This window comes from Rhinoraja longicauda, chromosome 13, assembly GCF_053455715.1.
Source record: "Rhinoraja longicauda isolate Sanriku21f chromosome 13, sRhiLon1.1, whole genome shotgun sequence".
Taxonomy (NCBI): domain Eukaryota; kingdom Metazoa; phylum Chordata; class Chondrichthyes; order Rajiformes; family Arhynchobatidae; genus Rhinoraja; species Rhinoraja longicauda.
In genome coordinates this window covers 20,152,698-20,168,290 of record NC_135965.1, presented here as the reverse complement: position 1 = coordinate 20,168,290, position 15,593 = coordinate 20,152,698, and the positions used below count along the sequence as shown (strand labels likewise).

The 15,593-nt window shown below is 46.3% G+C and overlaps 1 protein-coding gene across 12 annotated transcripts in view; it reads right to left on the bottom strand.

Annotated features, from left to right (window-relative positions):
* The window catches only part of LOC144599516 (muscleblind-like protein 1), a 390,080-nt gene that overhangs the window by 114,349 nt on the left and 260,138 nt on the right, over positions 1-15,593 (bottom strand). For 10 of the 12 annotated variants that reach the window (XM_078410490.1, XM_078410491.1, XM_078410495.1 and 7 more), the window contains one exon: positions 508-1,591. The exons of the other annotated variants lie outside the window; for them this stretch is intronic. In XM_078410490.1, coding sequence (XP_078266616.1) covers positions 508-681 — 174 coding nt within the window. In that variant the 5' untranslated portion in view covers positions 682-1,591. The remainder of the gene's footprint in view (positions 1-507; positions 1,592-15,593) is intronic. 12 annotated transcript variants of the gene reach the window in all.

Here is a 15,593-nt window from a genome sequence, read left to right as displayed (position 1 = left end):
ATCGTGGCTGATCTATTCTATCCTGCCTTCCCATAATCTTTGACATCCTAACTAATCAAAAATCCGTCGATCTCTGCTTTAAAAATACCTCCACTTGCATCTGTGGCAATTAATTCCACAGATTCACCACCCTCTAACTAAAGAAATCCACCCTCATCTCCTTTATAAAGGTACACCCTTTATATTCTGAGGCTATGCCCTCTGGTCCTGGACTCTCCCACTAGTGGAAACATCCTCTCCACATCCACGCTATCCAGGCCTTTCACTATTCTGCACCACGACATGGCAACCTCACTTGGTAAAGCATAGCAGAAACAGTGACTCATCTGCAAAGGAATCAACATTTTATGTCGCAGCCAATTTCGCTTAATACTCAGGCAGAGTGCAAAAGCTCTTCATTATCCCGAGGACAGGACGTTATGTCCAGCACACACACACACGCGCGTGACAGTATAATACACTCTCTCGCAACGCGCGCAAATCAACAAAGGCCGTTTCCACACTTACTTTCAGCGAGTCAAAGCAGGCGATGACGCGTCCGTTTTCTACCTGACAGCTTTTGGAAGGGTGGGCAAATTTACATTCCGTGTCTGGACGCGAGCAGGTGCCTCTTTGGAATTCCCGGCACACTTCCAGCGTCAGCCATTTTGTGTCGCGGATTTGAGCCACGCTGACAGCCATGTTTGTGAATGAACGGACGGTCGAGATATATCTCCCAGGAGAAAAATCTATCAGGCAGACTGCGGTGCAATGAGGGTCGGTCAAAGAAAACTCTGCGGCGGCTTGGCAGGAGAACAAAAGACCACACTTTGCGTTTCGAAGGCTTTTCCGCTGTAAAGATCACCACGTTTAAGTTTCCCCTCAGAGAAATCTCCTTGCATTAGAGAGGCCAGGTGCTCTTGAAGTAAGTAAATTCAATTTCAGACAAAAAGTTCTCGTTTCTTTTTTTATTCCCGCCAGAGAACGGCAAGTTGATGCCGGTCAGAAACAAGGACCGTGTGGGACTCTCAGTAATACATTCTGTTTTGAATCCGGTGAGTTGGGACAAGCTTGCTGCTGTGTGTGAGTTGCCCAGTGTAGCAATCCAAAGACGCAATATCCAACCAGCTGAGTTAACAAGTGGCGAGTGCGGTCGATAACGGCGAGTCTGCCACTCCAACTGCAGCGATTCCAACCGATCGCCTTTTCTCCTTCAAGTGTTGGTCGTTCCCTCGATTTGTTTCAAGTAGGTCTTTCCAGCAGAGTTGGGTTTTTTGTTTGTAAAGTTATAATTCTTTGTTGGTTACATTAACAAAGCAAGAGGTGAAATGCCAGCCTGAAATATTGTGAACTGGCCTTCCTTTCACTCTACTTCTCTCTCCCTCTCTCCCTCTATGTCCCTCTCTCTTTGAAGGTGGGAATGAAGAGGAAAGGGGGGGTGAAGGGGAGGACAGGGGTGGGGGCGGGCGGGCAATTGTACTAAAGCTGGAGGGGGTTTGGATGTGCAGTTGACGCAGTCTAGCTGGTAGCAAGCAAGGCAAAAAAGCAGAGACTGCCCTAGAAGCTGTTCCAAGCAGAAGAGTTTCCAGGAAAGGCACTTTTCAGTACCAACCTGTAGGAGAAAGAGATATGTCAACATTTTACCAACCAGCATTTAACTCCTATCTCACACAAAGAAACCAAGGAAATAAAATAAAACCTTCGTGTGTCAAGATGGAAGTAACATGCAATGGCAAGTCCACCTGCATACGTGGTGAAACCGCACACAAATACCTAGAGAGCAGCACAGTGCAGCCAGCTATTGGGCATTTGATTATAGAGGGTCGATTCTCCCACCCAGTGAACAATGCATGAGAGGGGGATGAGAATCAGGGAGCGTTTGCAGCCATATTCTGGGCAGGAAGCCAATAGTGTGGGCCTACTGGACTTGAAAGGAGGCGCCTGCGAGACACACACGCTGCCGTGCACAAGCGCAGAGGAACTCCCTCAGGTGCAGCAAGTCCGCCGTGTCCCCCCATCCACCCAACATTCGGTTAGTGGATTAATCCCGGTTAGTGTTTCACCAGCTTCTTGCAAGAGCCAAAGCACCTGCAGAATGTCTCATACACACGCACACATGCACACGCAGATGCACTCGCACGCACATGCACACACACGCACACACACTCACCGGGGCTCACTGGAGTTTAGAAGGATGAGGGGGATCCTCATTGAATCTCAATGAATAGTGAAACGGCCTTGATAGACTGGATGTGGAGAGAATGTTTCCACTAGTGAGAGAGTCGAGGACCAGAAGGGCACAGCCTCAGATTAAATGGACGTACCTTTAGAAAGGAGACGAGGAGGGTTTCCTTAGCCACAGGGCCATGGATCTCTGGAATTCATTACTACAGAAGGCTGTGAAGTCATTGAGTTTTTTTTGAGTGGAAAGGGACAGATTCTTGATTAGCAAGGGTGTCAAAGTTATGGGGAGAAGGCTGGAGAATGGGATTGAGAGAGAAAGATAGATCAGCCATGATGGAATGGCAGAGTAGACTCGATGGGCCGAATGGCCTAATTCTGCTCCTGCAACTTATGATCACACATACACCCTTGCAAACCCAACACGTACACACTTGTGCCCACATTCATTGCTCATACGAACACTGGCACATCATTGAACACACGGGTTTACATGTGCACACACACGCACCCACACGTGCACACTCATGCACACTTACACTCGCATGCTAAAGAAAAGACACAAAGTGCTAGAGTAACTCAGTGGTTCAGGCAGCATACCCTGGAGAACATGAATAGGTGACATTTCTGGTTGGGACCCCTCTTCAGTCTGATTGTATTGGAGAGCGGAGGAAGAAAGCTGGAAAAGAGAGCTGGGGTAGGATCCACCTATCACTTGCTGGCTTTGTCCTCACCTCACCTCTCCTTCAGCTTTCTGGAGGTTCCGAACCTTAACGTTCATCTAACAGTGTTCTCCAGAGATGCTGCCGCCTGACCCGTGTGTTACTCCAGCACTTTGTGTCTTTTCCTTTCGGCAAACAAGCATCCGTCGTCCCTCGCGTCGACACTCTCGCGCGCACACACACACACGCGCGCCCGCCTCTTACACGCATGCACATGTGCAGCACATGTGAGTGCACCCACGCATGCTGTCAGGCATGCACGAGCACAAACACAATAGGTCAAGCTGAACTCTGCAGAGACTGCAGTTAACTTGGCAATGGGCCGCAATGCTGGCTCAATGCAGCTTCTACCATCGGCAATGAACGGGAGAGAGAGGGAGACGGGGATCCTGTGAATGCTGCATTCTCTTCCCTCTGGCCCACACCCTGTCCCACAGCCCACCCACCCACCCGCCAACCCCCTCCCTCTCCCCCCTCCATTCTCCAAACTAATCCCCAAACACCAACTCTGCTTCCAGCTCCTGGCACAGGCTGATGACGGTACATTGGTTTATAAACTGCTCCATTCAGCCAAATGGCCTTTTTTTTCCCTCAATACATCACAGCCAAGTCAGATATTAACAAAAGCTGCCTTTTACGGTGACCTCTTTTTTTTCCACAGTCGAAGTTCATGTTAAACGGGGAACAGAGGAATCACAGTGATGTCTGACTGTCTGACAAATCCAAGCTCTGTCAAGGTAAAATGTGATTCCATTACAGCAGCATTGTAAATGAAGCAAGGCAGCTGATTTTAGCAAAGCTCCGTGACTTCAAACCCATCCCCGCACCACCCTTACCATGCCGACTGTGTGCTCTGTGACCCGTGCCTCTACAGTGGGACAGGGACTGTGATTCTACGGGTCTAGACCCAGTGTCATTCCAGAGGCGCGAGTTCAAATCCCATCACTGCAACCAGGCAAGTTAAGTTCAGGCAGCACCATGGCTCGTCCGGCCGAGCCGCCGCCTCGCAACGCCCGAGACCCGGGTTTGATCCTGATCTCCGGTGCTGTCTGTGTGTGGAGTTTTTGAAGGGTTCCCCCTGTGTCCGCTTGGGTTTCCTCCAGGTGCTCTGGCTTCCTCCCACATCTCATAGACGTGCGGGTTCTTAGTGAACTGGCCCTCTGTAAATATCCCCCAATGTGCAGGGAGTGGATGGGAAAGTGGGATAACATGGAACCAGTGGGAATGCGTGATCGATGGTTGGTGCGGACTCGGTGGGCCGGAAGGCCTGTCCGGAAGGCCTGTTTCCAAGATGTATCCTTCAATTACAATTTAAAAAACATTAAATGGAGTTTATTCCCAGCTGTTACCAGGCAACTGAACAATTCTATCACCAACTAGAGAGCGGTCCTGACCTACCATCTACCTCATTGGAGACCCTCAGACTATCTTTAATTGGACTTTATCCTGCACTATATGTTATTCCCTTTATCATGTATCTGTACACTGCGGACGGTTTGATTATAATCATGCATTGTCTTTCCGCTGACTGATAATACGCAACCAAATGCTTTTCACTGTATCTCGGTACATGTGAGAATAAACAAAAATAAACAAAATTTACCCCTCAATAAAAGATGCCAGACTGTTATAAAAACCAGTCTGGTGCATGAAAGTCCCTCTGGAAAGGAAGCCTTGATGATCTAGTCTACATATGACTCCATAGCAACCATGGCGTTTGATCCTTAATTGCAGCCTCAGTTTATGGGCAATTCGGGATGAACAGTAAATGCTAGCAAGGTCCACATCATGGGAGAAAATAAATAAAATAAAAAACACAGTTGAAGGCACACTAGATTAGACGTTTCCATGGGTTATTGACACTGGATCTCCCAAACAACCCTACGCTGAAGAAGGGTTCTGATCCGAAACGTCACCCACCCTTTTTCTCCAGAGTTGCTGCCTGAACCGCTGAGTTACTCCAGCACTTTGTGCCTATCTTCGGTATAAACCAGTATTTGCGGTCCCTTTCTACAAACTCCACACCAAGGATAGACACAAAATGCTAGCGTAACTCAGCGGGTCAGGCACCATCTCTGGAAAAAACAGATAGGTGACATTTCGGGTCAGGACCCTTCTTCGGACTGATTGTAGTGGGAGGGGGGGAAGCTGGAAAAGGGAGGTGGGGGTAAGATCCACCTATCACTCGCCAGTCTGCAGATGGGTCACGATCTAAAACCTATCCATGTTCTCCAGAGATGCTGCCTGACCCGCTGAGTTGCTCCGGCATTGTGTGACTATTTTTGGTATAAACCTGCATCTGCAGTTCCTTTTCATTACTTTGCTTTAAAGGGACTTCAAATGACAAACACTAAACCACAGCCAATAATCAATGCTCACCCATAAAAAAGGAAAGGTTTGGAAGGGTATGGGTCAAATGCGGCAAATGGAACCAGTGTCTTGGTCAGCATGGACGAGTTGGGCCGAAGGGCCTGTTCTCATGGCTGTATGACTCTATAACTCTGAGATATTGAGAACAGGTTCCTGTGCTGTACCTGGTCTAGAAAGTTAATTCCCAAATCCCCCACAGATTCTGCCACTCACTCACATAGGGGCAATTTCACAGCAGCCAATTAGCCTACGAGCCCGCACGTCTTCAGGATGTGGAGGGAAACCGGGGCTCCCAGAGGAAACACACGCAGTCACAGGGAGAACATGCAAACTCCACACAGACAGCACCTGAGGGAAGGATCAACCCGGGTCTCGGGTGTTGTGAGGCAGCGGCTCTACCAGCTGCACCACTGTGCAGCCAATAGAATAGATAAAAAGCAATTGTTCATAGATGCTTCATGCAGCCTCGGCAAGGCCACCAGCACAATCAAGGACCAGGCTCCCTCCGGTCATTCCCTCCTCTCCCATCAGACAAGAGGTTCAAACGTTTGAATATGCTTATCTCCAGATTCAGGGACAGTTTCTTCCCAGCTGTTATCAGGTAAATGAGCCATCCTCTCACCAATTAGAGAGTGGTACTGACCACCAATCTACCTCGTGGGAGGCCTTCAAAATATCTTTAATTGGACTTTACTGCTCTTTATCATGCACAAAACGTTATTCCCTTTATCCCGTGTCTGTACGCTGTGAACAGCTTGATTGTAATCGTGTATAAGCTTTTCATTGTACCTCCGTACATGTGACAATAAACTAAACTAAACTAAAGAATAAATTTGTAAGACGATGCAGAACAAGTGAGGTGACGGAACTGTTGGAATCAGAGAGTCATAGAGTCATACAGCAGGATAACAGGCCCTTCGGCCCAACCTGCCCATGCCAACCAAGATGCCAGCCTTGAATTATACTCTTGATAGCTGGCTACCTCCTGCACTCACTGAATGATCCTATGAATTGAATGCCTATTTTTTGGGGCAATGCTGTGACTAATCTTTGGGAGGAGAGTTGGTTGCGCTTGAAAAAAAAAATGTTTATTTGATATTAATTTCTTTGAACACGTTTGCTTGTCAGCAAAAATAAAACCTGCCAAGGGTCTCGGATTGCTTGAGTTGTATCTGTCTGTTTGTCTACAGCTGGGTGATGCAAAACAGTCCGTGTGACCCAACAAAAAGAGGACTTACATCAACTTCACAATAGACAGACGCACAGGTGCAAAGAGTCAGCTGAAGAATACAATTAGCACAATCAACAGTCAACAAAAGGACACTACACTGGAAGAAAGATGCTGTAAATGTTGAATTTTGGGAGCAGTTTTACCCCAGCCAATACATCAACCAACTCCACGGATTCAGTCTCCCGCACTGCCTCAGTTTCCCGCACTGCCTCATGAGTTCATAAGTTCCAGGAGCAGAATTAGGCCATTCGGCCCATCAAGTCTACTCCGCCATTCAATCATGACTGATCTATCTGTCCCTCTCAACCCCATTCTCCTTTTGTGAATAAATACCTTCGATTTGTACCACCATCTGCAGTTATTTTCTTACAATACCCCATCTATACACGTCCCAACTGCCCGCACTTGCCCCATAGCCATTGAATCTTTAGGCATGGCGGTACATCTGTAGAGTTGCTGCCACAGTGCTAGAGACCTGGGTTCGATCCTGACTAAGGGTGCTGTCTGTACAAAGTTTGTACGTTCTCCCCGTGACCTGCGTGGATTTTCCCCGGATGCTCCGGTTTCCTCCCACACTCCAAAGACACACTGGCTAATTGGCTACCGACAAAGGCTAATTAGCTTTGGTGAAATTGTAAAATGCCCCTAGTATGTGTAGGATAGTGTTAGTGTGCGGGGATCACTTCGGGATGGACTCGGTGCGCCGAAGGGCCTGTTTCTGCAAAGTATGTCTATCTCTAAAACTAAACGAAAACTTTCCTATCCTCAATTTCTCAGTTTTAGTCTCACACCAATCTCCCCCCTGCTCTGATTTTAAGGTGAACGCTATCATCATAAGGGGCAGAAGTCCAACAAATATTCCTTTGCACCTCCTCCCTTCAACAAGATCAGTGCCGATCGTTCACACCAACCAACTGTACAAAATCATGAGAGAAATAGATCAGGTAGACGCACAGTATCGTGCCCAGAGTAAGTGTATCAAGAAACCAGAGGACATAGGTTTATGGTGAGGAGGGAAAGATTTAACAGGAACCTGAGGGGTAACATTTTCCACACAAACGAGCTGCCGGAGGAGGTAGTTGAGGCAGGGACTGTCACAACGTTTAAGAAATATTTAGACAGGTACATATATTGGACAGGTTTAGAGGGCGTATGGGCCAAACACAGGCAGGTGGGACTAGTGTAGATGGAACATGTTGGTCCACGTGGGACAAGTTGGGCCGACTGTCCTGTTTCCACGCTGTATCACTCTATGACTACAACTTTCCCTCTTCCCAGGTACCTCAAAGTCTTAGAGAAATTGTCGGATACACGGTTGTTTTTGACAACACGCTTTAAAAAAAATTTAAAGTAGTGAATGACTAAGAATGAGTAATTTAATTTTAAGATTCTGATGATATTTATAAACCATTGGAGTCACAGGATTTTCTCACTATCAATTAGCTAATTTTCAGAGTATTAATGAACAAAGAGCTCAATTGTCAACACTGTGAGATCGTACATGGATTGATTTTGTTTTTTAAATTCTTGCCATCAACACCTCGGCGTGCAAGATGAAGTAATGCATGAAAAACTTTCACTTCCACGTTATACCATCTTGATTTGGAAATAATGTACAGAAACTGGCCCTTCAGCCCACTACGACCATGCTGACCAACCAAGGCTGCTCGAGTTACGATGAAAGAGTTTATGTTCATATTCATGTGATAGGAGCAGAATTAGGCCATTCAGCCCATCAAGCCTAATCTGCCATTTAATCATGGCTGATCTATCTTTCCCTCTTAACCCCATTCTCCTGCCTTTTCCCTATAACCTCTGACACCCTTACTAATTAAGAATCTATCTATCTCTGCCATAAAAATTGACTTGGCCTCCACAGCCTTCTGTGGCAATGAAGTCCACAGATTCACCACCTCTGACTAAAGAAATCCTTCCTCATCTTCCTATTATTGATTCTACCCATTATTGGGCTCCACCCATTATTGATCGATTGAAAGATACATCACAGAAACTGGCCCTTCAGCCCACTATGACCGTGCTGACTAACCCAGGTTGCTTGAGTTAGAATGAAGGTGCTCAATCCTATTATTGATTGAGTGAAAGATACATCATGGAAACAGGCCCTTCGGCCCACCAAGTCCGCACTAACCATCGATCACCACTTCACACTAGTTCTATCTAATCAAACTTTCCAATCCACTCCCTACACACAAGGGGCAATTTACAGAGTGCCAATTAACCGACAAACTCACACGTCTTTGGGATGTGGGAGGCAACCGGAGGAAACTCACGCAGTCACAGGGAGAACTCCACACAGACAGCATCTGACGTCAGCATCAAACTGGGGTCTCTTCTGGCTCATGGAGTAGTTTAAGCTAAGTTAAAGATAAAGGCCCTGTGGCCCACTAAGTCCACGCTGACCATCAATCACCCTCGTTATCCCATTTGCACATCCACTTCCTACACACGAGGGCTAATTTTTATAGAGGCCAATTAACGTACAAAACCACACGTCTCTCGGATGTAGGAGGAAACTGGAGTACCAGGAAGAAACCCAGGCGGTCAAAGGGAGAATGTGCAAACTCCTCACAGACAACATCCGAGGTCAGGATTTAACCCAGTGTGTTGCTCATTCCGACTGTAAAGTCTTGACTGATTCACCATAGATTCTGCTGAAGCAGAGAACATTGGAAACACTTAGGAAAATTTACCAAGGTATTTTGTACATGTTAAAGACAGGCAAAAGAAAGGTGTGAAAGAAAGGTATTATTGAAGATACTCAAAGATGGACAATATCAATGGGCATTTCTCTATCCTGAGTTCAATTCAGAGGAAATGGAAAAAAATGTGCAAAGATAAAAATCAGATTGTGATGAGATTAAAATGTGTCCCCAGAAATTAGGTTATAAAGATCATGGATATGTGATGTTTTGAGCCAGGACCCATCTTCAGACCTATCCATGTTCTCCAGCCTCACCCGCTGAGTTACTATGCTCTGTGTCTTTTTTTTGTAAACGAGCATCTGCAGTTCAAGTTTTAAAATTTAGAGCATAGAAACAAGGAACTTCAGGTGCTGATTTACATAAAAGGACACAAAGTGCTCGGAGCAACTCAACGAGTCAGGCAGCTTCTGTGGAGAACATGGATAGGTGACGTATTGGGTCAGGATCCTTCTTCAAACATTGACAGTCTAACATTTCAGTTGTCTAAAGCCCACAGTATCAAATTTCTACCCTAATCCTCTCCATCTCCCCACAGGCAACTCTGACCACACCTTCAGTCTCCTGCATATCTCCCTCTTTTATCATAGTGTTCACCACAGTTTGCTTATCTTTCCCCAAAAACACCTCAGGTGGGTTTTTTTCTCTGAAAGACGTGCAAGATTCCATCTATATACTAAAACTCTCGCCTGTTTGTTTGTTTGTTCCTGAAATGCAGCCAAAACGGTACACGATAGCGTGACAATTTTAGGCCCACCTCACTCACCGTCGTCCCTTTGGTGCCAATGGAAGAGGTTTCATTGAAATCGGTGTTATATTTTTTAAGTTATTCACATTTTAAAGTTTAAATCTATCTCCTAGGGAGGGAGGGAGGATAAGGGGGGGTTGAGGGGGATGGAGTGGGGAGGGGAGGGGAAAGGGAGGGGTCGAGGGGGGAGGGGAAAGGGCAGGGGAGGGGGAGAGGGAGGAGGGGAGGGAGCAGGGGAGGGGAGGGAGGAGGGAGGGGAGGGAGGAGGGAGGGGAGCAGAGGGAAGTGGGGGAGGAGAGGGTGCTGCACCAATGCAGGAGAGGTTTGGGCCCAACGGGCCACTTGGTCTTTATTGTTAATCCTATTTCCTGCACAATTAATGTCATGCTATATCTCCAAGGCAAAAATGTTTTTCAATCTTAAATGAATTATCTAATTTCTCCCAATACGTTTAAGGAAGTTTTCTGGACAAAATTTACAGTGAGATAAGCCCCGTTCTTTGATGGTCTCTTGATTGATCAAGTGTGGATTTATAGTCATAGAGTCATACAGCATAGAAACAGGCCGATGTTTCAACTTGTCCATGCTAATCAAGATGCCCCATCTATGCTAATCCCACCAGTCCATATTTGGCCCATATGCCTCAAAACCTTTCCTATCCATTCTAAACCTTTCCTATCCATACCATGGATTTGAAGTTGTCAAGATTTTCCCCTCAAAGGCCTTAAAACTCTCAGTGCAAAAAGCAGAAGTGCTATGTACAACTTTAGATACTTGTTTTTCAATTGTTTCACTGTCTGATTGTGTTGCTGACACAACATGTATTCCCTCACCCTTACTGCCCATGGGAATGTGGGGATGAGTTGCCTCATTGAGCTTGTGTAGGGAAGGTCCCACAGTTTTGTCTAGTTTAGGGAGACAGCATGGAAACAGGCCCTTTGGCCCACTAAATCTACGCTGACTATCGATCACCCGTTCACACTATGTTATCCCACATTTGCATCCACTCCCCACACACCAGGGATAAACAAAGGAACTGCAGACGCTGGTTTACAATAGCAGACACAAAGTGCTGGAGTAACTCAGCAGGTCAGGCAACATCTCTGAAGAACATGGATAGGTGGCGTTTCAGGTTGGGACCCTCTTCAGACCGACTGAGAACCGACCTGAAATGTCACCTATCCATGTTCTCCAGAGATGTTGCCTGACCTGAGTTACTCCAGCACTTTGTATCTCCTCTCACTGTGGAGCTGGTTGGACTACAATTTGATACAAAGATTAGTTTAGTTTAGTTTATTGTCACATGTACTGAGGGTACAGTGAAAAGCTTTTTTTGTTGTGTGCTATCAAGTCAGCGGAAAGATTACAAATGATTATAATCCAGCTATCCACAGTGTAAAGGTACAGGATAAAGGGAATAATGTTTAGTGCAGGTTAAAGTCTAGTAAAGTCTGATTAAAGATAGTCAGAGGGTAGATGGTAGGTCAGGTAGATGGTAGGTCAGGAATGTTCTCTAGTTGGCTACTGGATGTATCAGTTTTGCCTGATAACAGCTGGGAAAACACTATCCCTGAATCTGGAGGTGTGCGTTTTCACACTTCTGTGCCTCTTGCCTGATGGGAGAGGGGAGATTTTTAGATTTAGATTTAGAGATACAGCGCGGAAACAGGCCCATCGGCCCACCGAGTCCGCGCCGCCCAGCGATCCCCGCACACTAACACTATCCTACACACACTAGGGACAATTTTTTTTTAACATTTACCCAGTCAATTAACCTACATACATGTACGTCTTTGGAGTGTGGGGGGGAAACCGAAGATCTCGGAGAAAACCCACGCAGGTCACGGGGAGAACGTACAAACTCCGTACAGACGGCGCCCGTAGTCAGGATCGAACGCGAGTCTCCGGCGCTGCATTCGCTGTAAGGCAGCAACTCTACCACTGCACCACCGTGCTGCGGAGACGAGGGAGTGACCAGGCAGCGTAAAGTGTAGATGGAGTCAATGGAAGGGAGGTTCGTTTGCGCGAAGTCTGGGCCACGTCCACAACTCTCTATAATTTCTTGTGGCCTTGGATGGAGCTGGTGAGAAACTGTCCTTGAATCTGGAGGTATATGTGTCCGGGACAGTTTCTTCCCAGCCTCAAAAGGGCCATGTTTCTTTTTTTTTTGTGCAGATCGAAGATGAGGCCTGAAACTATGAGGAAACCCAGCGTTGGGGCACCAACATCATCACAGCTGTGCAGGACAAGCAGAGCATCCCAACATCTGCATTCCTAACATTCCACAAGACTAGATCGACTGAAAGAAATTCTTCTCGCTTGTAAAAGTTTCAAGCCAGACCCTGATAGCTGTGGCTCCTTCTCTGCATCTCAGATGACATATTGAACCCGGGGTCACTCATTTGAACACAGCAGATCCCCTGATAGTGGAGAGAAGGGGTGGCACAGTGGCGCAGCAGTAGAGTTGCTGCCTTACAGTGCCAGAGACCTTTTTTCCCAACATTCCCGTCACCTGCAGGGAATGGAGGGATATGGCTCACGTGGGGGCAGAATAGATTCGTCTAACTACTGCACATATTGCTTCTTGTGTTTCGGCACAGTGACGCAGCGGTAGAGTTGCTGCCTTGAACGATGAATGAGATTGTGTTCAGCAAGTTTCTCTATCACAAGGTTTTGATGTAATTCAATTACCGCCAGAGACCCGGATTCGATCCAGACGACAGATATGGTCTGCACCGAATTTGTACGTTCTCCCTGTGACCGCCTGGGTTTTCCCCGGGTGAATCTAAATCTAAACCATACAAAATAGTCGCCTGATCCACATTTCCAACATGGCCTGTTCTTGAAAAAGACACAGAGTGCTGGAGCAACTCAGTGGGTCAGGCAGCGTCTCTGGAGGACATGGATAGGTGACGTTTCATGTCGGGACCCTTCTTCTGACCTGGTCCTTATCTGTTTCCAGCACACACGAACACTCCAGATTTGCTGAATGGAAGTCTTGCACAGTCATGAGGGCACTGCAGATAAAGTGCCAATCATCACTGGCTGCCCAGCCTTTAGTTTCATTCCCAGCACGTCAGCAGTTCCTGTCTATACCTGGGGATTACATTGGTTATTCCAGTCTCATTTAACACCAGCACCAGCCTTATCTGATGCATCTGACTGGCATGCCATAATTAGCTAAATTTAATCTACTTAATTGGATTATATTTGCATCAATTGCTTATTTTGCATGAGGTTTCAATCCGAAAACCCACGCTTATTATTTTATCTGCATAATTAGTTGGCTTTATGCCGACTAATTGAATTACATCAAAACCTTGTGATAGAGAAACTTGCTGAACACAATCTCATTCATCGTTACTCTGCAGCATATATGTCACCTCATGAACCCTGTTTTAGAGGTAGATCCTGTGAATGTTTGGGTTAACATATGAGGAGCGTTTGAAGACTCTGGGCCTGTAGTTTAGAAGGATGCGAGAGGGGGGAATCTCATTGAAACCCAAGAAAGTCACAAAAGGCTGGAGTAAACTCAGCGGGTCAGACAGCATCTCTGGAGAAAAGGATGAGATGGCATTTCGGGTCGAGACCCTTCTTCAGAGAGTCAGGGGAGAGGGACACTAGAGATATGAAAAGGTACAGAATAAGTCAGAGCTGGCATCGATGGTCAACGAGCCTACAATGGTCCGTTGTTGATGTGAAGGAGGTGATAATGAATTCATATCATATCATATATATACAGCCGGAAACAGGTCTTTTCGGCCCTCCAAGTCCGTGCCGCCCAACGATCCCCGTACATTAACACTATCCTATACCCACTAGGGACAATTTTTACATTTACCCAGCCAATTAACCTACAGCCAATTGATACGAACAGTGACATTAGCAGGATGAGTTAATAATTGTCATGGATAGCACAGTGGCACATCGGTAAAGTTCCTGCCTTACAGCGTCAGCGACATGAGTTTGAGACTACGTGTGCTGTTCGTACGGAGTTTGTACATTCCCCTTGTGACCACGTGGGTTTTCTCCGGGTGCTCCGGTTTCCTCCCACACTCCAAATACACCCATTTGTAGGTAAATTGGCTTTGGTAAAATAGCAAATTGTCTCGAGTGTGTAGGATAGTGCTAGTGCAAGGGATGATTGCTGGTTGGCGTGAACTCGGTGGGCCGAAGGGACTGTTTCCATGCTCTATCTCTAAGGTGGATAAGTAGCAGAGCTAGCTTGCCGGGCTGAATGGTCTACGGCTGCTTCTATTTCCAGTGTTCTTAATTTGGGAAGAAGAACAATTTGCTAACGTCAGTGCATCAGTGTGTTCCCTATAACTTTGTGACCTGATTAGTATGATGCTTGGTCACCTTATCGGCTGAAAGCACAGCATTGGTGCAGAGGCAGCTACAGCAAGATTTCAGCTGCAGCGTGCCCTTGATAAGTAACAGTATACAAAATACAACACTTTATCTCTGTGTAAAACTGCGTCTTCTGCCAAGTCTGTGCTTTAGATGTGGTAGCAGAAGAATTTACATTTATATAGATCCTGTCAAAAAATGGCAAAGCAGAACATTTTGAACAGTGCAGCACAGCCATCCATGTGAGCCATTCCCATTGCAGCTGGGGTTTTTTTACACAGAGAGTGGTGGGGGCATGGAATGCATTGCCATGGATGGTGGAGGCAGATCTGATAGTGGCATTTAAGAAGCTTTTAAATAGTCACATGGAAGTGCAGGGAATAAAGAATATGGATCACGTGCAGGCAGATGAGATGTTAGCATTACGTTCAGCACCATGGCAGGTTCCTGTGCTGTACTGTTTTATGCTCTATGCTCTAACATATGGAGTATAGAAGTTGGGAGGTCATGTTACAGTTGTACAAGAGATTGGCGAGGCCATATCTAAAGTACCGTGTTCAGTTTTGGTCACCCTGTGATAGGAACGGTGTTGCTAAGCTGGAAGGGTGCAAAGATTTATGGGGTTGTTGCCAGGACTATCGCAATATTTAATCATAACTTTTTCACACAAAGGGTGGTGGATGTTTGGAACGAGCTGTCGGAGGAAGAAGTTGTGGCAGGCAGTATTGCAATGTTTAAGAAACATTTGGACGGGTAAGTGGATAGGACAGGTTTAGAGGGATTTGGACCAAACACAGGCAGGTGGGTCTAGTGTTGATGGGACATGTTCGTCAGTGTGGGCAAATTGGGCTAAAGAGCCAGATTCCACAATATATATGACTCTATGACTCTATTTTAAAAACATTTAGACAAGTATATGGATAGGAAAGGTTTGGAGGGATATGGGTCAAATGCAGGCTGGTGGGACGTGTATGTAGTTGGGGCATGTTGGTTGGTGTGGGCAAGTTGGTTTGAAGGGCCTGTTTTCACGCCGCACGAGTACACCAAACCACTAAATGGACATTTTCTGGGCAAAATGTTAATGTGTTTCATCTATTGTTCCATTTGGTACGAGATGCCTCCAACGTTGCCCTCGAGAGACGAGCTCTTCTGAAAAAGGTCAACTAGTTTTGGTATTTGCTCATGTAATGTGAAAGAAGTACATAAATGAAGATCCAACAAAACTCGAAGAACTTCAACAACATCCTGCAGAAGGGTCCCCACCCGAAACATCACCTGCCCATGTTCTCCAG